Source organism: Thalassophryne amazonica, chromosome 23 (assembly GCF_902500255.1).
Source record: "Thalassophryne amazonica chromosome 23, fThaAma1.1, whole genome shotgun sequence".
Taxonomy (NCBI): domain Eukaryota; kingdom Metazoa; phylum Chordata; class Actinopteri; order Batrachoidiformes; family Batrachoididae; genus Thalassophryne; species Thalassophryne amazonica.
The window spans coordinates 15627465-15647048 of record NC_047125.1 but is presented as its reverse complement, the minus strand read 5'-3'; the positions used below and the strand labels follow the sequence as shown (position 1 = coordinate 15647048).

Genomic DNA, 19584 nt, shown 5'->3' with positions numbered 1-19584 from the left:
TTATATCATACCTTTGGTGAAGAAATGGCATCAGGCAGCTCATTATTATGGCGGGTAAACGAGTAGGAGACAAATGTACCTAAAAAGCCAGGCTAATGATTCATGCCCAAAGCTCTCCGCATTAGCATGCATCCTCTGTCAAGACGGGGACTTGAACAGGGAATCGAGGTTGGTAACTCTTTAATATTTCAGTGGAATTGTTCCTGCATCTGCAGCATCTGTTTAACTGATTTAAGAGCAGTTATTTATTGAGGTTTGTTGCCAATCACTGTTAACATTATGTTGATTTATGTTCATTCCAAAGCTTACTTTGTAGCATTATTGTGGCTGCTTAGTTTGTCATTTTTTTCCCCACAGTGTAACTACGCCATCGCCTGTGTGATTGTTATTGTGATTTTCCTCTCCTTTCAACAAAAAGCTTACGTTTCACCTCCAAACCTTCCTGCTTTGATTCTACTGCTTATTTTCTATGGGTGAGTATTTTTTTTAATTAATTACCCCTTAAAATTGCACTCAAATAAAATATATATTTGAAGGTATCTTATTTTCTGCCCAGACATGAACAATTTTGCATTTTTTGCCAGCTTGCACTCGGCCAAGACGGACGCATTTTTCTCTTCTCCCTCCCTCCTTATCTTTCGTGCTTCTGTGGCATGTTGTCTGTGAGGCTGCAGCATTGCTCTTCTGGAAAACGACAAAAATGGATCTGTTAAAGTGGTCTCTGAATGCAATTGACACTATTTTTTCCACAAGACATTCGGGGGCAGAGGACCCGACCTGTCCTGCCGGGATGCATGTGATGGGTTACGTGATGGACTCGTGGAGGAGATGGCAGGTCATGTGCCTTTACATGCTTTCTGTGGAGGTCGTCGAAGATGTGTATATATTTAGCTTGGTGGTGACCGGCTTTCTGCTGTGTGGAGCGGGCATGGCGCTGGTTTACTAGAAAATTACAAAGGTGGAAGCAGCAATAATTGGGCCGTCCAGGCTGCCCCACATGATTGATTCGATTGGGAAGGCAGTGGCTGCGCAGTCGGTGGGTGTTAACCGCACGCTAGAAAACATCTCAGGCAGGATTGCAGCTCTGGAAATCCGCTTTGACCGTCAGTAAAGACCACATCCTACATTCAGATGTATTGAGAGCCACTCTGTTCTCAGAACTGTGGAATCTTTCAGGCGTATGCTAATCTGGATATTCATTTGGCTTCCCCAAACACAGCTGCACTTCAAGGCCGCTGCAATAAAAACCTCCTCAAGAAGATCAACACTTAAGCCTCGCTCCCTGGTCATCCCCCTCCCCCAGCTTCTCCAGCTCTGACGTTGACTGTGGACAGTGGACTGCTCAGGGCTGAGCCCCTCCCCCTTCCAGGATTGTCCGACAAGGCCGTTGATGGTGCCTAATAGCCTGCCTCCGGAGTGTTCTGATAAACTGGACTTTCAAATCTCAGTTGCCGTCCTGCGTCTTTGTTTGTCTGTGTGATTATTGTTTTTCTGTGCTGATGGGGTTTTTTTTTCCTCATTGCTGCTGTGTAACGCAGCGGCTCTGAGGGTTTTTTTTCTCTTCCTTACCTCCTTATATGTGTTTATGTACCGGGCCGGCTTATGTTGTGTGTTATGTGTGTGTCGTTTGTTATGGGTCGGTCCTGGTTTGCTCAGCCCTGCTGTTGACCAAGGCAGGGATGTACTTCTGGAGCTGGTCCCCAGACGCCTAATGGCGACTTCTGCTCCTAACTGGCAATTAGGATGGGTTAAATGCAGTAGACACATTTCATTGTGCAGGGAACATGTTCCTTTGTGCATATGACAATAAAATTCTTTTGAATCCTTTTGAATCCTTTGAATCCTTGAATTTTTGTATATTCTTACCAATAGTATATTGTACGGAAGCATATTGCATTCACTGGATTAAAAAAAAAAAATTGGATCGTAATTATGAGATCAGCTCTCTTTTTTCTTTTAATCCAGTGAATGCAGGACACTTCCGTAATATTGTGATATATATTAGTATATTACTTTTAGAGGCGCTTACAAAGTTTTGAAAAAAATAAATAAAAAAAACAGCAGGAGTGTTTTGAACATTTAGAGTTGTTTGGACCATAAAAAGATACAAATGTTTTGATTCCAACAAAGTTCCGACAAACACCAAAAAACTTCAAGATAGAAAATCGTTTAAAAAAAAAAAATATATATATATATATATATATATATATATATATATATATATATATATATATATTTTTTTTTTTTTTTTTTTAAGTCCTCATTCAGTTTGTCTAGTTTGCTTGAAAAGACTTTTTATCAAGGGGATAAAAACTGTAAAACAATCGCAACAACCTCATATATTGGAAAATCATCATGGAAATTTTCTTTTATGTAGCATTATTTTATTTGTGAATCTGACATTTTTTTTTATTTGTATTTTTTAAGTCATATCATCAAAACGTGGGTATGGGAGTGTCTCCCTTTTGATGTGTTTGTATGTGCTGTTTATGTAAAAATGGTGACTTCTTGCAAACACTAAGCCATTAACCTGTTGCCAAAATTCTAAGGGTGCTGTTATCGTTTGTACCTTTTTACGAGTCAGTCGGGAAGAATTACACTGAATGCGGTTATGCCTCACTGCCTTTTGCACTATGAATGTTTTGCCACTGAAATGCCAAGAAAACCTGATGTTTCTAGCAGAAAACTTCAAAGCTAAACTGACTGTCACACTATGATGAATTGAGAAAACACGAGTAATGCAAACAAAATTTTGATATCCGGTTGTGTCTGCTTTTGTTCTGTAAAAGTCCTTTTCTCATTTGTTAAATGTTTTCCTTGTCAGCTGATTTGCAGTGAGTCACTCAGAAAGTTTTGTACATGCTCAAAACGTTACTTGTGTGACATGCCTTGAGGCACCTTTGTTGTGATGTGGCACTATATAAATGAAAATAAATTGAAATTAAATTGAATTGAAAATTTGGACTGTATAACCTTGAAGTTACATAAATTAACATATTTCAGCTGTATTCATCATTATCAGAAGCTATTTCAACCACAAGCAGAAATCCAATTTACTGTAATGGTTTTAGAAATCTTCAGGCAGACTGTTAGGACAAGCTTATTTTGTAACATTCTGAAGTTTTTGGAATAATTGGAGGAAAATTATCTTTTGTAAAATATTGATGGAGCCACCTGCTGTCTCCACAAGTCAACAACAAGTCAACATTTTAATGTCCGACAAGAATAATCAGTCCCATATAGAACGTGAGGCCAGTTGGTGTTGATGCTTATCTCCAGATTCCATTGAGTGAAGTAGATGAGAGTCAACAGCTCCCCTTGTAAGGGATGCCACTCCAATGCAGGCTACTACCTCAGCTAAGGCTGTTACCTATTTACAGCTGGGTAGACTGGGGCAATGCATATGATGTGTATTCTCCAAGGACACAGTCAGACAGACTGGGAATTGAATCAGGTGGACATATTGGTGGCTGAGCGCTTTTTCCCACTGAGCTATCAATTGTCCAATATAAATTTGTGGTACACTGTAAATTTGGTAATTTATGGAAACGATAACAAAAGCCAACAAAGCGCCTTGAGTACAATTGTGATTTGGCCAAAAATGAAAATGAGGTTTTGAGTAGCCTCAACACGTCTTAAAGTAAGTGTATCATTGCATTTATGGCGTCATCTGTCTGAATGATCATGTGCTGTTTTGTTCAGGTGGTCCATCACCCCAATGATGTACCCCGCCTCCTTCATCTTCAGCGTTCCAAGCACAGCCTACGTGGTGCTGACCTGCATCAACCTCTTTATTGGTATTAACAGCAGCGTGGCCACATTCATGATGGAGCTCTTTCAAGATGACGTAAGTGGCATCTGAACATAGTCATTTCTACCATTTGTCAAGAATGACATTATATGCAGATGATGCAGTTCACAGCATGACAGTTGACAGCAGATGTCTCCAAAAGTGGTGGAAAAATGATACTGGGGCGGTATAGCGGTGAATGGCTGATTGACTTGTAGCATTAATAAACACGTTGTCTTTTCAAAGCAAAGGCTTCCAAATGCATACAGGTGGAGAGTGTGCCCACCTGTATAACTTTTAATACATTTCCTTTATCCTCTCAAGGATTTTTCAAAGGAGTTATTTTCCCCATTCTCTTTTGTGTTTAATCGCGTGGTGAGAATTGGGTCTTCGGAGGACTTTCCTCATCCATCTTTCACTGAGTATTCATTTTAAACTGCAAGCTGATTCAGTCTGGGGGGAATCAAAAGACAAAGAAACCAAAAAGAAAAAAAAAGAAGCAAAGTAAGAAATGCAGAGCTGATTGTGGGGAGTGAGAGAGAGAGCTGAATGTCAATCATTAACTTTTAATTATTTAAGTCACATTTCACTTTTTTTATGAAACAGTTGGGAAGAATGACACACTACTTGTCTTGATTTCTTTTCATTTCTTCTCTAAACCAAATACATCTGGCTTGTTTTCTCAAGGTAATTATTATTTTTATCACTTGCACCAACTCCAACACTTGGATCCCCCCCCCCCCCCCCCCCCACACACACACACAACTTCTCGTCAACAGACACAGCAGTCAGTCGCCGACAAGCTGCTGATACATCTGATGTATCATCAGACGCTCTCTGATCCAACACTTCAGATGGTACGAAAGTTCGTCTGGAGGACTTTGAGTGTTGACGCTCCGTCCCTTCAACACGCTCGCTGATGCCGCTTTGCTTTCGCGAGGGACGTTTCCTATCTGTTAATGAGGGAGTCTCATTTGCATTGTGTTTTCATTATAACCAGCATTCATTATCAATTTGTGTTGTCGTGTCTCAAAGAAAATTGCCGTTGTGTTGGCTCCGCAAAAACTCCTTGTACTCACAGAATATGTGTTTGCGTAAAGTCTTTGGGGCATATCTTCCAACAACACTCTTTTATACGTTAGACTGAGCAGATAGTACAGCTGGGATGAATTCTGTGGTGTGTTCTCAGGGTAGAACATGTGTTGAGGATTCCAGTTGATGGAGAAGACCAAGGGGCATGCTGACATTTCACGTGGTTCCAGAAGGCAGATGGTTACTTTCAAGTGGTTGGGATGGACCACTTGTCTTCCTGACTGGTTGCAATTGAGGACCCAAGTCGGTCATGTGGTAGGATGGATGATGCTCCCAGATCTGTCCTTACCCTCAACTGTGGACATAGTATCCCTATTTTCAGAGGCCATACGTAACTAAATATAAGGATTACTTCAAATACAAATCGGCACTTTTGAAGCTAGTTTTCTTTTGAAAACTCAGGGTATGGATACATGAACATTTTCAAGTCACAAACGACGTAGCGCAATCATTAAGACATACAAATGTATATGTAGCTGTCTTCCATGTGGACATCGCCATTTCCTTACATGCATTATGGAAATTAGGTGCAGTTGAAGTTATATGAGCTTGAAATGAGCCTGTTTGTCAGTTTATTTCATGTTGAAAGTAGAGGTCTAATGGCCACTAAGGCACTAAGGTTTGGTAGTCAATAACCATTGTTTCACAGTCATGGCTTGTCACCAGAGTATTACCCGACTTAAATTTCTGTGGCTCAACCAACCCAATAGCAATAACCAAAATAAAAAACAATCTTGACATGTATCTGTCCTGGTTTCTACGTGAGTCCAGTGCAGTCGGAAATCTCTTTTGGAATGGATTCTTCAAAATGTGACATACGTAGATATAACAATGCCCTCTGTGTCTCAGTTAGGCAGAAATGATCCACCCAGAAGATGACAGCTCAGTTCAGTCTTCCTCCATGTGAGACATCTTCTGTTTGAAAGCTTTGTTTGATCATTTTGAGTCTCTTCAGCAGTGGCATTACTTAAACAGTGTCACTCAGAAGTAAAAGCTACAGGCTTCAGTCTGTTATGTGCTTTCAAGCCCAGGGTGTATCTCTATCCCTTTTGGGCATAGCACTGTGTTTTTTTCTTTCCAAGAGAGGAAACAGAACAAGTAAAACTGCGTGAAGGCACAGCCGCAGTGCAGACGTTCAATGCCCCACTTTTGCTTCGAGACCCAATGGGATATTCCCCACCCCCACCACCCAGGACTCTCCCCCTCCCTGTGGATTGCATCAATCCCAGCCTGCCTTGTGTGCTTGAGGCACTGGGTGAGTCGATACCTCCACCACGTGCCACTTAGAGATAACCACAGGCCCTTATAGATTTTCTAGGGTAGACGTATAGGTGCAGCAGTGTGGCTAGCCATTACCTGTCCTGAGTAATGTAATTGCAATGCATGGTGAGCCATCCGGCAGCCTTCCAGGGAGTTTTGTTTGTTTGTTTGTTTGGAACGTCACCACATCCATCACACCACAGAACCACCCCAGGTCACGGACCAGCCAATCACCCAGCCAAGGAAAAAGTGGGTATCCACTTGGGTTTCTCCAGCTACTGGGGTCCTCAATATGGAGGCACCTATGTGCTGGATCACGCACAGAGAAATGCCATTGCTGACATACCTCTGAACCAAGAATCGTTAAGTTACTGCCCATTTGACAGAAAGTAATTTCCTCCAAAGACACCAAGGACCAAAGACATCCAGTCATCATCTTAGATTACTTGTTTGCATCCAAGTCTCACAACATACAGTAAGACAGGAAGCACCAGAGCCTCCTGCAAAGATCTCAGCATCACCAAACGCCTCTATTCAATGACTCCATCAACTCTTCCCAGGCAGCTCTCAATCTGAAAGGCCAAAGACCCAGAGACAATTTGGTTGCTGTTGTTGTTGTTGTGCTGGTTTGTTGGTGTCACCACCATACTTCATGGATCTTTTTAAAAGAGCAAATCATCTTCCCAAGCAGTTGTTTTATGTATTTTATTTTGAGTTTTTCAAGAGCAGTAAATCATTTTGTGAAGTTATTTTCTTTTTTTCATGACTTTTAAACGAGGAACCATTTTCTGAAACAACTGGGCCATTTGTCAATTTGACTGTTACTAAAAGTGAAACATTTTCCGAAGCAGTTGGTTAATTTGGCTCATAAAGCCTCATTTCATTGCGACAGTATGTGTGGAATATTTCAGGAGGGGCTTTAAAGAGCCGACTGAAGGCATTCCTAATTTTCTACAAGAGCTAGTGTTCCAAAAATACACACAGATCATCTTTTGAAAATTTTGAAATAGAGTATTGGAGTCAGATTTTGTTTCCGTCTATTTTTTTCCCCATTATGATTCCCGGCAAAATGAATTTAGCCGTGTTGTGGGAATATGCACAAACAGAGATATGGGTCAGATAAGACTCTCACAGACTGTACAACCTTCTAAACCATTTGAAAGTGATTTATGGTTGTGTAGTACAAATGTATGGGAGGAAAATTGTCCAGCGTTTCATCATCCCTGAATAAGAGCCTCTTAGATTCCCTGGATGAACAGCCGTTCAAGAGAAAATGTGTTCTTTCATTGATCTCAAATTAGGTCTTGGATTTTTTTTCTCTCTCTCTCTCCTTTTCCCCTCTGCCAGACAGATGAGCCACTTTCAGACAAGGTCAATGCTGTTGTTTATTTGACACTCTGTGCTTTTGAGTAAGACTTAACCTAAAAACATACAAAAGAAAACAAAGTATGTCAATATGGCATTGTACATTTATATGAGTAATATGTGACAGGACCACAAATGGTGTTGATTCTATAGATATATGCCCCTCTAAGCACACAGAATTACAGCTGCTGGACAAATATAATGAAATATCAGTTTAAAAAAGAAAAAAAATTGGAACTGGTTGGGGAAATTGGGTCTTCTCTTTTTGTAAGATTGGTATTTTGCTTTATAAAATAATGATAGAAAATGCACAGTGTCAAGTGGAATTAATTTTCAGCTATGACTTGTGATTGGAATGAGATAAATGAGTGATGCATTGTTGTTGAGCACATTGTCGTCTGAAGGTTTGCTTTGACATCGTGATGTATGAATCCTTTTTATCATGTGCTCACATCTGAATGAAACTCGCCCAACGACCATGGTCTCACACAAAAAATCAAAACCTCAAACATGGCTTTATTCATTTTGTATGGTTTAAGTTAAACACTATGTTTGACTAAAAGGAACAATGATGTAGGCTGCTTGTGTTGCTTTATTTTCTTTAACTTGTGTGCACTCTTATGTGTGCGTGTATTTGTTTATATTCAGTTAGTTTTGGAATTGATTAGCATCAAATTCAATTGGATTCATCATCACAGCCTGAGGAAAACGTATCCACATAAAATGTCCTGATTTTGGAAAACAGCATCTGAAAATAGTTTAGATCCTTGCCGTTGCTGAAGAAACATAGCATTTTTAAAGAAGTCCCTCTGTTTTTGTCCGCTCCTGGTGCGTTTCTCAGCCTGAACCAGAGAATGCCGGCACTTTGTGCCACAACAAGAAAATTAACTTATTCTAAAAGCTGAAAGAGTCACAGCGCCTCATTCATTCACGTCAGTGTTCAGCACAGGCATCAGTGGATGAATGAACAGGTAAGATTAAGACTTTATATTTACTCTGTGTATGAATTGTTTTCGTATTTGTAACAGTCTGAATGGTTCACATGAAAACTGCAGCTTTCAGTTGATCAGCCAATCAGTGGACAGGATCAACGGGCATACTCCAACTTATGAGATACTTACAAGCAACATGCATCAATAATTGCATTACTTACTTACAACTTATGGCCCATGTATGGGGGACGTATGAGACATACGCTGGCATAGGTCAGAAATTTTGTGCATGCCCAAAATATTTCAACATACTCACGTTATTATGATGTACATCAGCGTGCTTCACTGTGCTCTTAACTTATACAAAACTTAACCATAACTTATTAGACGTATGCCAGCATATGCCAGTGTTTTTAATACGATTGGCATACACTGGCTAAATCATCAAGGTGTGACGGGTTTCCGTTTATATTCTCTTTGCTTTTTAGTTTTGTATTCTGTCATTTTGTTATTGTGTTTTTATTATTTTATATCAGCTAATTCTCTTATGTTTGTGTTCTGGTTGCTATACTCTTGGTTTATGTTATGTTACTTTTACATTAAGTTACGTAAAGATTCTCTTAGCATCTCTACACCTTTTTATTCTTTCAGCTTCATATTGTTTTAGCTTTAATGATCTCTCAACTTTATATTAGTTTTGTGTTCAGTTTGCTTCATCTTGTTTAGTTGTGCATTCAGCTAGGTTTTCTGTTAGCTTCATATTCATCTACTTTTATGTTCTCATCTCTGTATTGTTAGTTTTATATTGCATTTTCTGTTACAATATGACTCAGTTAGCAACTCTGCACCTTTATATTGTTTTAGTTTCACATTCTGTTAGCTTTAATGTACTTTGTGCTTTATATTAGTTTTGTGTTACGTTAGTTTCAGCTGATTTAGTTTTGGATTCAGCTAGCTTTTCTCTTAGCTTTATATTCGGTTACCTTTATGTTCTCTGTGGTGTATCCCTAATTTTATGCTCAACTCATTTCCCATTCAGTTGGTTTGGGATTTGTTTAACGCCAGTTCACTAAGCACTAAATTTAGTTTGGGATACATTGTTAGCTTTTCATTTACATGTAGCATTGTATTCTGCTAGCTTTATTTAGTGTGCTTGCCTTTGGTTAGCTTTAAATTCAGTCAGTGTTCTGCCAACATATGCTTCGTTTTATGTTCAGTTATCTTATTATTCCCTTAATTCAATTAGCTTCATGTTCTGTTAGTTTTACATTCTTTTGATTTCAGTCAGTCCATTTATATTCGACTGCTTTCGAATTCAGTTAGCTTTTTTGTTAGCTTCGTGTTCTCATAGCACATAGCTACGCACAATGTTCACAAAGCTTCCCTTGCTGCACCACCGTCTCTGACTCCTTGCTCCCCAAAAATACGAATGACGTCTTTATTCTCCACAAGTACACAAGAGATTTGAAGCCGGCGCTGCGATGAAGCAGCATGCATAATGCATGAGAGTCTTCTGTAGAACGCCACGCTGATCCAGATGTAGTAATGTAATGTCTTTTCTCCTATCCTACAGCTCCAGTCCTTATTTCCATCCTCATTGCAGTCTGGTACAGCCTCATGCATTGCATATTCATTTAATTATGGCTTTTGTGCTTTACTAGGCACTCATTGAATTGTAGCTTCGGGGAGGTGAAAGGGAGAAACACATTGTAAATTGTTGAGGAGAAAGAGGAGTCACAGCCAAGAAATGTGCTGTCAAGATAAGGCTTTCCTTTTTATACACCTTGTGAAACAGAAAAACAAGCTGTAGGTTTGGGTTCGTCTTCACTTTTTAGGAAAAGGGGCCGATCATGGAGAAGATCTTTTTTTGTTCTCTGTTCAGGTGTGTCGTGTTCGTCTCTGATTGTTCTTCACCCCTCGATGTTCACCTGCGTCCCCAATCACTGCTCCATCCAAGTGTGTGTGTGTTTTCGTGTCCCGCGCGCACACATATCACACATCGCAGTGTGTTTCATAACACTTGTGAAGTTCCAGCACCAAGATGCGAGATGAACCGAGATGCTTCCTCGGCGAGCGGTTTGGAGCCCCACGGCGCAGGAGGGCAGACTGTTAGTTAATTACTCACAGTTGCGTCAGAGAGCTACACGGCGTGTTCCAAACCTCCAACTCCGCTGATTCAAGGAGCCTTGCTGACAGATTTGCACCCCTGCTGAGGCTGTCAGCCCTGTGCTGCTGGATGATTTCAAAATATTCTCCAGCTTTAATGTATCTCTGATTTTTCTGTTGGCTCTTTGCATTTTCTTCAACAGAATGTTGCCCGCATCAATAACATTATGAAGCAAGTGTTGCTGATCTTCCCACATTTCTGTCTGGGTCGGGGGCTTATTGACATGGCAAAGAACCAGGCGATGGCCAACCTCTTCAGCAGTTTTGGTAAGTGACCTGTACAGTCATTACGGTTTGAACTGTGCCTCCACCAAGGTAGAACAATCCTGGAAACATCTGCATAGGTCTTTGAAATACAAAATGAAAAAGAAAATACCCACATAAGGCAGTGTATTGTTATCAACAGCAGTGTCAATATTGTGTTTAACATTGTCTTTTTCTCAAATGGTTTAGCATCACCCGCTGGTCATTTGTTTTAACTATTGCTACTGTGGCTGTAAATGTTAACACTAACCACTTATGCAGTATTGCATATGCTGACTAGTCAAATGCACCATGTCAATTTCACAAAATTGACTGTAAATAACTCTAGACTTTACACTCCATGTATGTAAATCTGGTAAATGTCCATAAACCATTCCTTTCTAATCATGCAAATGCCTCATTACTCAAGTGGGAAATAGGGTGAATTTGTTTGAACCGTTATCCAGTTTCATATAATTTTACTGATGCGCTTCATGAATATTTTGCAGATGTTGCTACTACTGCCGGATTTTATGTCAACTGTGCATTTGATCTGAAAGAAGAGGGAATTAAATGATATTTGGCATATGGTCTTCTAGAGCACTTGGCAAAATTCTATTGTACCCACATTAATTAAAGTCTACCTGCATTAATGGCAAATGTCCATCAGGTGGAGATGTTTCATTTCAAGAACATTGGGCCACGATGATGATCATTCTCTTGCTTATATAAACTCTTCGTATATAACGTTTTCTTGCATGCCAGTGTAACAGTGTTGGGCATAAAAAGAAGTTTGCTGAAAATTTGGTAATATCCAGAAAAGAGTAAGACTTCCGTAACTAGTCATACTGCAAAAAGTGTTTGGTCATCAAAGCTACTGGTATGGGAGGCGCAAAAGTTGAACTGGGCTGGTAAAATTTGAGCAACATTTCTGTTTGTTTGCTACCTCAGTTCCTACGGCCTTAAGCCAAATCCAACAAATTTGCGATTTGGATGGTGGTAAAATTCATAACTGTCCATACAGGGTTTGTTTTGGCAAAGGTCAAAATTAGAATTTTCTGTCCCATTTACTGTATGTAGGTGGGTTCTGGAATTTCTATTCCCAGGTGAGGTAAAATTTACCATTGGGCTCAAGGTTATTTGTATCAAGGTAGTCTGAGTCAAAGGTTAAAATGTTAGTTTTTGACTGATTTGAACCAACATTGGCACACAGATGGGTAGTTTGTGGGTCAAGGAAGATCTGATAAATTTTGGTGCGGAACCAGATCAAGTGATCGGTCTTCCCTTTGATCTCTGGTCTTTGATATTTCATCACGATTCCCTTGGAGCTGAACCTTCCTTTAATCTCTGATCTTGATCAATGGGCAGATACTGTTTTTGATCCTTTGGTGGTGGGTTTTGGTCAGATTGGTCAGATTTACCTTTTGGCTGATTTCAGTTTTTATAACATTAGGTAGGTGGCTAGCTACATCACTACGTTGACCTGTGGGTATAGACCACTCTTGGAGTAGATTGTTACCAACTCATAACCTTGGACAATTACTATTGTTGCAGCAGTTTATACAAAACGGTTTGATTGAAATTGCCAACACCTGTCTACTGTCATTTTCCCTTTAAAGCGTCACAATCTTATCTCCATCTGAAGCGCCATCACTTGTTCCCACCCAAGAGAGAAATATTTGACCCTTTCCAGAACTCCAACCTGTGTTAAATTTAGACAAGAAGGAAGGGGAACAAGGTGAATGGAGTTTTAAAGGTGGAGCCATTTGAAGGAGGCTTCAAGAGGCAAATTGGCACATGAAAGAGGAAGAGGAGCCTTATCTTTAGATAGATAGAGCAGGAAATAGCAGTTAGATGAACCATTTGCAGGCTGTGCAAGAGAAAAGCAATCACAATTTAAAAGGGCTAGTGTGGAGAGCGGCTATTTATGAGAGAATATGAGACTGAAAGTGGTTTGGTTTTTCTTGTCGCTGTTATCACACACACACACACACACACACACACACACACACACACACACACACACACACACACACACACACACACACACACACACCTCCCCTCTGGCTCAAGGATTTGTAGAGGCTGTGAGAGGGAGTAAAGAGAGTAAAACTAAAAATGATTGGAGTGGGGGTGCTGTCACCGGTTTACTTATGTGTTCATTAGCCAGAAGAGGCTCCAACAAGAAAAGTGCAGGATGTCAGCCTGCACACGAGACATAGGCGACAGCAATTTATTTATTTATTTATTTTAGGGTGGACAAATTAAATGGCTTAAAAAAAAAAAAAAAAAACACTGCCTTTCACAATAAATGTGTCTGAACAATCCTTCAAAGAGCTGACAAGTTTCGGCAGCACCGCACTCACTTTTTGACAAACATATATTTGGCTGGTCATGAAAGAAAACAAGCAGTAATGTGGGTTTTGTTTTTAAGATGTCATGCCAAATTGTAGTAAAAGTTTGGGTGAGAGCAAAAAGTTAAAATTAAAATGTAACACCTTACTGCATTTGTATGTTTTTGTGAATACGTGACCCTTTTTGTTTTTTTTTTTGTTTTGTTTTTTTTTTTTAATCAGCAGGAAACCGTAAAAGGAAATTAACAGATGTCAATTAAATTTAGTGGAGTGGTACATTTTTGGCAAAGCATTAGCTGTTTACATTTTGGTGGTGATCTCGGTCATAAGATAGATAATGAATTTGATATTTTGGCTTTGATATCTCAAAAAGACATGAGCAGATTTCAGTGAGATTTGGTGTGAAGGTAGTTTGTGGATTAAGGAAGATCTGATACATTTTGGTACAGAACCAGATCAAGTGGTAGGTCTTCCTTTTGATCCCTGGTCTTTGATTTTTCATCATAATTCCTTTGATCGTGATCTTTGATTTTTGGCAGAAACATGTTTTTTATATTTTGATGTTAGTCTTGATTACTGGATCCAAGCAACAAGTAATCAACATTTGGGATTTTAAGTTCAGCATTAAGGATCAAAGGTTAAAGGTTGAAAGGAAGTCTGTGGATCCAGGAGGATCTGAATGCATTTTGGTGCAGGACTGGATCAAGTGGTAGGTCTTTTCTTTGATCCCTGGTCTTTGATATTTCATCATAATTCGTTTGATCCTGACCTTGTCATTGAGCTTTCATCTTGGGCAGAAACAGGTTTTTAGTATATTTTGATGTTAGTCTTGATTACGGGATCCAAGCAACAAGTAATCAACATTTGGGATTTTAAGTTCAGCAATAAGGATCAAAGGTTAGGACCCTCCCCTTTATCCAGATTCTAATTATCCTGATTACAGGATCAAAGCAAAACAGACAACCAGTTGAAAATATAACCTTCTTGGTGAGGTTCAAACAACAACGATCAGCAGTGAGGAACAGAGATTGGTGGTCAGGATCAAAAGTCAGAGATCTAAATGAATAATCAGAATCAACAGCCAGTAATTAGGACCAAAGTTCAAATACCAAGGGTGAAAGATGAGTGGTTAAGATCACACGTAGTTTGAAAGGTAGTCTGCGGATCCAGGAGGATCAAATGCATTTTGGTGCAGGACTGGATCAAGTGGTAGGTCTTTCCTTTGATCCCTGGTCTTTGATATTTCATCATAATTCCTTTGATCCTCACCCTGTCATTGAGCTTTGATCTTGGGCAGAAACAGGTTTTTAGTATATTTTGATGTTAGTCTTGATTACTTGATCCAAGCAACAAGTAATCAACATTTGGGATTTTAAGTTCAGCAATAAGGATCAAAGGTTAGGACCCTCCCCTTTATCCAGATTCTGATTATCCTGATTACAGGATCAAAGCAAAACAAACAACCAGTTGAAACCATAACCTTATTGGTGAGGTTCAAACAACAATGGTCAGCAATGAGGAGCAGAGATTGGTGGTCTGGATCAAAAGTCAGAGATCTAAAATGAATAATCAGAATCAACAGCCAGTAATTAGGACCAAAGTTCAAATAGCAAGAGTGAAAGAAGAGTGATTAGGATCACAGGTAGCTTGAAAGGTAGTCTGTGGATCCAGGAGGATCTGAGTACATTTTGGTGCAGGACTGGATCAAGTGGTAGGTCTTTCCTTTGATCCATGATCTTTGATCTTTCATCATATTCAATGAACAGATGCTATCTTTGATAATTTGCCCCTCTATTAGTTTTGATCCTGATTGTGCTGGATCTTGATTACTGGATCAAAGCAACCAGTAATAATAGGATCAAAGGTTAGAAATTGCCCCTGTATCTTTATTCCATTATCAAAGCAAGAGAGAAACGATAACTCCCTTGTTGAGGGTTGAACAACAATTATCAGTAATCAGGAGCTGAGACTGATGGTCAGGATCAAAGATCAGCAATAAAAAAAAATTCATGACCAGAATCGATGTGAGTAATCAGGACCGACAGTCAAAGATCAGGAATGAGGTCAGGTTGAAAGGTCAGGTTGAAGAATATGACAGAAGTGCTCAAAGAAATAAACCTAACAATGGGAGAAAAAGGGATAAAAGGAAAATGGAATCACCTGACCTTTGGACCTGGGTTGGAGGTATATGAGCACCATTCATGTTTGTCTATTCTTTGTTTGTGGATCAGGCGAGGACCGCTTTGAGGACCCACTCAGCTGGGAGATGGTGGGAAAGAACCTTTGTGCAATGTCCATCCAAGGGGTTGTCATGTTCACCTTCACTCTTCTCATCCAGTACAAGTTCTTCTGCAAACCGAGGTCAGAGTTCTTTGCAGAATAACATGCATTTATGAACACCAGCAAAACCCTCACCTGTCCACCAGACCCGGCCTCACTTCCACCTGAAGGCGTTTTTCTTCATTGTGTCATTGCCAAATGTATATTTTCTCTCTGATTTCCCATGTTTGTATTTGATTTCATTGAGATAAACTGTTCCTGTTCTCCCACTGAACTTTAATGTACTTCATATTCATGCTACTGAAAACATCTGTTGGACGATATAACTGTTTGGCAAACTCAAACCACATTTATTTGTTTATTTATTCATTCATTATTTGGCCTTCATGTTTGCTCGCTCCAAAGGCAAGGTTGCCATGGATACTAATGATCATGGCTTTCTGCCACTTATGAAAATTACAGATATTGTTTCACCGAGTTTAATCTTTGACCGTGGTAATTTGTCATGCGTATTGGTGGTAATTTTAATGAAGAGTGTTACGCTAACAGCGGTTGACTCTTTGCCAGGCATATTTCAACAAAGTCATTATCTGCGGAGGTCGAGGATATTGACGTGGCTCGGGAACGTGAGAGGGTGTATGAAGGCGGGGCCCATAATGATCTTCTGAGGATCTATGACCTGACCAAGGTATGATGCATGACCTGCTAGTCAAATTCAGATTGTAATCAATGTGATCTTGGTTATATTCATGCCTACATCTGTGAACGTGGTTACTCATCAATCAATAAGCACATTTTCATCAATCTAGGGAAAAGGTTAGGGCTAACTCTGAGCTGCTGCATCATCTGAGAGCCAGTGTCCAATGCAACCTTCAGGCCACCAATGCTGCCCCAACGAGGTTCTTGCTGAATTATGCTCACCAATAATGCAACACGTGGCCATCGTGCCGGAATTGATGTAAGATGTAGGCCTCCCGTCTTGTGCACAGGCATGGACTCCCAAAATTTCCTGTCGGTAGCATGGCCCAAGCAGAGGGTCACCCCTTTGAGTCTGGTCTGCTTGAGGTTTCTTCCTCAAACCATCAGAGGGAGATTTTCCTTACCACTGTCACCTGTGTGCTTGCTCTACAAGTTGGTAAGGTTAGACCTTACTTGTGTGAAGCACCTTGAGGCAACTTTGTTGTAGTTTAGTGCTATATAAATGAAATAAATTGTATCGAAATAGTGTACACCTCATGTGGGTCTCGCGTAGTAACTATTGCTTCTCCCAAAATAATTCCAGGAATACCCAGTTAATCTCCAACAGACCTACTATGAAAGCTATCCCGTAGTCATCTTAGGTCACTGTTTAGTGTCCAACACTCACAATCATACAATAAAATAGGAAACACTATGCATCTAAATACTTGGATATTTGGTGCTTTGCAAGGGTATCAACATTACCAAATATCTCCGGTACCATGGTTAGAAAATAAACTGAACTTGTTCACATCAGTTTGTCCATTGTCAGGGTTGCTGACGATGCATTATTTGAAGATGAATCTCAGAAGGTTAATAATAAGCATGTTATTTTTAATTATAAATGATGGGGCATGCTGAATACTCTAAGTTAACAGCTTGAGAACCCTGGAGAGTTTGCAGATGTTCTTAAGGTTTGCATCTTGGTGCTGAAGAAAATCTTTCCAGTCAGCACCATTTTTTGTTTCTTTGTTTGTTTGTTCAATCCACAGAGCCACAGCATCCAACTGTATTGGCCATTGTGTCAGAATTGGTATACAAGTAGGACACCTCATGTGGGTGTCTAACAGTAAACCCTCCAATTTTGACAGTTGTTGTATACAGCACAGGGCCTTTTTATTTATTTGTTTATTTATTTATTTATTTATTTATTTGGTGGTACTAAAAGGTTTTTGAGCTTTTGAGGTCTGAGACTCACTGGCCAACAGTTGAAATTAAACAGCAAGCTAAAAACATAAGTACTATGATCCATTTTACAGTTCCTGGCAAGAACTACTTGCTGTGCAATGCCTGAATTTTAGCCCAGAAACTCATTTTATCTTTGTTGTGGTCTTGTTTTTGCATTTGTTAGCCCATGTTCTCTGGGTGTGAAACCTTTCTTTACCCACTATGAGAGTAAACGATGCAAAAAGGGAAAGAAGGGAGAATTTTGCCTATGCTGAAATGAACATTCTCAAGGAAATGTCTTCAAAAAGAAACATGGCTGTCAAAATTAAATAACTACCTGACAAAAAAGAAAAAAAAGGCAAAATAGAGGTTATTTTTGGATTCAATTTTTCGTGTGTTAGAAATAAATACTAATGGATACTTGTTTGCTGTAAATAGAGAACGTTGTAAGGATCAGTGGACACTATAGGGTGAGGTTCAAAATTCAAACCACAAATTCAAATATAGAAATGGAAATTCTAATCCAATTGCATTTTTTTCTGCAAATCTGATTGGTGAATTGCATGAGATTTCGGACCATAAAATATCAAAATATTAAAACACATTTGATGTGTTACTCCGCCCCCTCACCACGTTGCTAAACAGGTGTCAACAATGACGCCTAACTGCTTGGATTTACTGGATTTTACTGGATTGATTGATGGATTTAAAGTGGATTTAAGTCAATGCAGCTGATGAGATACAGAAATCTGTGGGTCTGCTCATAGAATTTCCAGTTTGGCACGAAGATGCTTTTGCGATGGTAAGCCTTGATGAGCCGACCACACCCTCCGCTAACGCATCGCCGGTAAAACTCAATTTGCAACCGTAAAATCCAGCATGAATGCCCGCAAATCATCAGACACAACATGGTTATTCCCTAATTATTCAGCTGTCAAACACATGTATGTGACAGATTGGGGGAACCCTGGCAATCTTGAAAAGCCCTCTCCTGATGTAAGCATGGCTGCCATCTTGGCCTTTGACTAAGAACCTCAGTTGGGTGGTCTACCTTTGGAGTAGAGTTACAAAAGTCTACCTTACCAAGTCTGTCCATCATCATTTTTAGTCTTTGGTGAAATTTTAAGTTCTCACCTCAGTTCATCTCCTTTAATATGACTTCATAAAACCAGGCCCATGTTTCACAATTATACAGCAAGACTGGAAATAGGAGAACTTTAAAGACTCTGACCTTCTCTTGCCTGTAAAGGAGGAGACTGTTGTGTGTTGGGGGGGTGTGGCTGGACATTTTGGTGTTCTTTTCTTTTCTTTGCTCTCCAGGTGGTATGAAAACTGATTTGTCTGTGGAGAAGGTGCTGGCAGAAGAGTCCTTCACCCTCATCAACAGTATGTGCAGCACCTGTGAATGGTGCTCACATGCAACCTTAAAGACTTTCAACTGAAGCAGATAATTAGATGGCGTTCTGCATTTAAGCCATGTGTGATTCAAGCAGAATTGCCGGGAACTCGACCTTGTGATGTTCGTTTGTGAGACGCTGAGGACCGCGCCTGGGTTTGACACGTCGTGCCTGTGAAGCAGGAAGGGTGAGGGACACATGCTGTCAGCACACATCAGAGGTGATTAATTGTTTGACTACTTGTTGATAGTAACTTGGTATTTTGTTACGCAGTATATTTGAATTGTGATGAGAATTGTGCAGCTCGCTTCTCATTGCTGTGGCGTGCGGACAACTGATCCTCCACCTGCTGTGAGAAGCTGCTCATTTACCTAAAGCTTAAATACAGACCTGAATGTGTTGCTGATAGTGTGTGCCTTTTGAAGGATATTGCTTGTAACTGCTGACTTACCTCACCTCTTCTATCCTTCGCAGAGAGTCGGTTTGTCGTGTCCACCTGGGGGGTGTTTGGCGGTAACAGTGAGTCCAGAAGCGCCGGGCTTCGATCCTTTTAGGCGCTGGAGAGCGTGCCAGCCTTCACTCCACCAGACTGACGCATCTTTTGTTCATTCACTTTATTATGCACCAGAGGGTGAATTAATAAATTGTTTTGTTATTGGAACCGCTTTCTGGTTATTTTAGCGCTGGGTTCCGTCAGACGCAGGTCCGCTCCTCAACCCGCGTCGACACATAACAGTAGTTCCTGGCCATTCCATAATGGACCCAGCGGCAGAGGCGGTTCCTTTCGCCGAAAGAGTTCA

At 40.1% G+C, this 19584-nt stretch overlaps 1 protein-coding gene across 1 annotated transcript in view; it reads left to right on the top strand.

Moving 5' to 3' along the window:
- LOC117505392 (phospholipid-transporting ATPase ABCA1-like) overlaps positions 1-19584 on the top strand; it is a 282727-nt gene that overhangs the window by 193747 nt on the left and 69396 nt on the right. Inside the window, exons 38-42 of the mRNA XM_034165037.1 lie at positions 358-473; positions 3703-3847; positions 10749-10872; positions 15434-15563; positions 16050-16170. Coding sequence (XP_034020928.1) covers positions 358-473; positions 3703-3847; positions 10749-10872; positions 15434-15563; positions 16050-16170 — 636 coding nt within the window. The remainder of the gene's footprint in view (positions 1-357; positions 474-3702; positions 3848-10748; positions 10873-15433; positions 15564-16049; positions 16171-19584) is intronic.